At 29.4% G+C, this 4,170-nt stretch overlaps 1 protein-coding gene across 1 annotated transcript; it reads right to left on the bottom strand.

Moving 5' to 3' along the window:
* Window positions 1–698: 698 nt before the first annotated feature.
* Smp_180750 (hypothetical protein) lies at window positions 699–3,851 on the bottom strand (the record flags this gene model as incomplete). Its single annotated transcript, XM_018794478.1, has 3 exons — window positions 699–736; window positions 3,005–3,343; window positions 3,566–3,851. 3 exons carry the CDS (start codon window positions 3,849–3,851, stop codon window positions 699–701), a joined length of 663 nt encoding a protein of 220 aa, XP_018648887.1.
* Window positions 3,852–4,170: the final 319 nt, after the last annotated feature.

Below are 4,170 nucleotides of genomic sequence, written 5' to 3'. Positions count from 1 at the left end.
TAAGGTAGTAATAACTGATTAGAATTTAATATGTAAAACAATAAGTTAAAAAACAAAAGAACCGATCATAATCAAGTAAAAGTGCAGAAAAGAAAAACAAAACGACAACCAGAAACATACCGAGTATGGGAATTCGGGCCGAGGAATAGTGAGAGGTTGGACAAATCGTCTCCGCACTCAAAGTTCAGGCTTGAGTTCATGGATCGCCAATACCTCAGCAGTGCATAAAATATTGATTAGACTCCCCCTTTTAATCTTAATTATCAATATATTTTTTAAATGTTGTTTTACAGATTGAAAAACTGTCTTAAAATCCAAATAAAATAGTTAGTTTGTTTACGCAACTGAAAGATTATTCTTTTTTCTTTTTTTATATGCGGAAAATCAATCAGTATATACTCTATTGAAATATATCTTAAAGTATATATACATGTATATGTATATATACATACCTAACAAGTGCATTTAACAAAGTGCAAGTACCATTTTCACTTGTAAGTAACCACAAAGAATAATAAAAAAAGAAAAAGATATAAATATTACATAGGTATATATATAGATATAACATATAATCATATGGCACATTTGTTATCTTCATCTTTTTATTAAAAGGTTAACTTTTTCATCCATTATATTTCTAGTTTATTGATAAAGTTATTATCATTATTATTATTACTGATATTAGCAACCAAAAATTTTTATTCTCTTGTATCTATCCATAAAAAAATAAACCATCCTAATAAAGATTTAAGAAGAGTAATTATATGATCATCTTTCAATGGACAATTACATAAATTTTTTTTTCTACATTTTGAAGGAGACTACTTTCATAAAATTGATATATCAAACTAAAATATAAAAAAATAGGCATTTCGTTTACTGTAAATCATTAAAGAGAGAGAAAAGAAACACACACACAGGATTTTGTACATTATATAAAAATGCAAAAGGTTAACAAGTACATGTTGTTGGATACTTGTGTGTTGTTTTTTTTGGTTAAATCTAAAAAAGGGTAATATTATTATTATTATCAAATTCTGACAATACATTGGCAATAAATCTGCCTATAAAATTTTATATCTAATCATGTGTTATTATGGATTATCATATAAACAATATTATTATGACATGGAATTATGTAATTCACATTTTACGTAAGTGTTTGTTGTTGATATATTTATATAATACAGTTTTGAGTGGGACTGGAAAAGAATATTGATCACATCATGACAAAAATACATTTTATTTAGACTAGGGTGGATAGCAATACATCCACATCTAAATGAAATGAAAACACTACACAGCAAGTTACTTTCATTGAACCAACTTATTTGCTTACAATCAGTTAATTAAACAAAATGAATTGATCTTTCTCAGTCTTTAGGTAAGACTCTGACTGTCTGAACTGTTTCCAATCATCTCGTTCCACTTGACTGATACAATGTTTTAAACAAAAATAAAACGTATTAACAAAAGAATTATTGTATCACGGGTGGGTTGCTTCCGTTAGTCATTAATGATGCTATCCAGAAAGACAACGAAAGATAAGTAATTACATCATCTATTACAGATTATGGAACACTATAAAAGAAACCGCCTAGGCTAAATATCTTTTCCCTATATTGTATTCATAAATGTTAGTAAAATACAATGTATTCAAAATAAATCATTAATCAAATTAATTATACCTATCATTATTCTGTTTAACTGATTTTGACAAAAAATGAGATACAACTAAAAGTCACAAACTTACTCGTATTCAATCATTTCATAAATCAAAAAAGAGGACGACCTTATTACACACACATACCATATTCTATTATTCCAAAGTTCTGAATTAGATGATTGACGGTTATAATGAAAAGGAAACGACAAAAGTGAAATTTAGTCAAATATTTTATCACGAATCCAACTTACATTTCCATTCATTCTTTGCAATTTCAGTATGAAATCATAAATGAATTTTAATTATATTTCTAAATTTACATCTACGTAACTTAGTCTGTGGTTTAATTTTTGGAAGATGGTATGTTAGGATAATTAAAATTAATGCCTATGTAACTAATAAGTTCCGATCTTATTTCAGTTATGCCATATTGAATTTTCTAATCTAAAGTAATATTTTGAAAACACTATTTATTTTGTGGTTATTTTACACTGAGAAAGAATTGTGAACGTATCCAATGTAACAAAGTACAGAAAAATCTGTATAGTATTTTAGTACAGAAAACATTAGAATTCAAGATACTTAGATTTTCTTTTCCGGATCCGTTCGCCAGACACTATCAGCAAAAAGTTACTGTGGAGACAACAAACCAGATTCCAGCGGAGGAAGAAATGAGGAGGAAGTGCTGGAAGTGGATAGGGCACACTTTGAGGAAATCACCCAAATGCGTCACAAGACAATCCCTCACACGGAATCCTGAAGGCCAAACGAGACGAGGAAGACCAAAGAACACATTACGCTGAGAAATGGAGACAGACATGGGAAGAATGAAGAAAAACTGGATAGAACTAGAAAAGAAGGCCCGGGAAAGAGTGGGTTGGAGAATGCTTGTCGGCGACCTATGCTCCATTCGGAGTAACAGGCGTAAGTTTCTGTTGATCTGATTGTGCCATTTTGTCTAAAGTTTTGCAGCAAACTTCGTACCGACTTTTGAGTATCCTATGGTGATGGTAATTATCATACTAACGGGAATTTGTTCTATTTGTACACAAAGTTAAGAAGTAAGCAATATTCAGCTACATTATGTACTATTTGTATAACAAGTTTAGCGAAAATTCGTCAATGAAAGATATGAGGTATTCTATTGTCATGTAATAGAGTCAAAGTTACTTAAGTAAATAAAATAAGCAAAAAAATACTGTTACATGGAATTTTGCGTCAACTTGTCAGAAGTATTCTCAAAGAAATCATAATATGCATCAGTTTATTTATTTAAATCCGGTTGATGATTGTTTAATTAAATAAAACGAAATATTCATAAATGGTGATACAACTTACTTTCACATCGTACAGATGATGTTTGCTTTTGAAGCAAATTGAAATAACTTAAGTCATTTATTAATCCATTAATTTCATTTGAAGGATTGGTTTGAGATGAGCAGAAGTGTGATAATTTGTTTAAAGAACTAGAATAAGAGTGAATTTTTAATGCACCATTTTCCAGAATAATTGGTTCATATGGTATGCATTGTCTTGAATAATTTGTTTCTGTTTGTAATTTGGAATGATATAAAGTAGGGCATTGAATAACATAAATATCTTTTATTATTCCTTGGAAACTCGGTTGCATTGCTGCACTGAATAATGCCCGCTGTGTTGCATCTGAACGCATTTCATCTGAAAGTTGTCCCATAAACATATAATGACCCAGTAAAATGTGCTTTGATGGAGAAAAATCTACTGGAGGAAAAATTCTCATATGAGTATGATATTTATTAATTTTTAATTTCACTCCATCAATCGTGTGGTTTGTCTGTGATTCGAATGTAATTTCCACAGTATTCCAACGACTAGAAAAAATGCTATCCGATTTATGGGACAAACGTGAATCAAACTCACTTAAATGTGTTTCACTCCTACACTTTTCTGAATAATCTAACGTAATAGTTGTGTGTGCTCTTGTTATACGATATTGAGGTGAACGTAATTCCAGTTCCAATTTTATTCTACTATTATGTAACAACGTGAGTGCAAGAAATTGTCCAGTAATGTTATTTTCTGTGTAAAGCAATAAACCTGTTGAGGTTGTAGTAAAAAAACTGAAGTATAATCCACCTGAAGGGCATGGTTTCAGTTCTGGCAGAATTGCATAACTACCAGGAGTCCTAAACAAGAAATCAGCCATAATTCTTTGCTGATAGAAAAACAACATGATCAATACTACTATGAAATTATTAACAAATCTGAATTGATTCATTATCCATAATAAAAAATTAGAATGTAATGCAAAACAATTTCTATGAATACATGAAGTTCATGATTATTTGAAAATTCTCTTCGAATCATATGAGTTTTGATATAATTGAAGGGAACCAAATGGATCGTTTTTTTTAAATGAATAATTATTTTATTTAGGTATTTACTATGATAAATTTAATTCTAAGTAAATAATAAATTAGTCAATAGCATATGTTTGTTTATTAAACATTTTCTGATTGGAACTT

The sequence above is a fragment of the Schistosoma mansoni genome, chromosome 1 (genome assembly GCF_000237925.1).
Source record: "Schistosoma mansoni strain Puerto Rico chromosome 1, complete genome".
NCBI classification, from domain to species: domain Eukaryota; kingdom Metazoa; phylum Platyhelminthes; class Trematoda; order Strigeidida; family Schistosomatidae; genus Schistosoma; species Schistosoma mansoni.
This window is presented reverse-complemented; position numbering and strand designations above follow the sequence as displayed.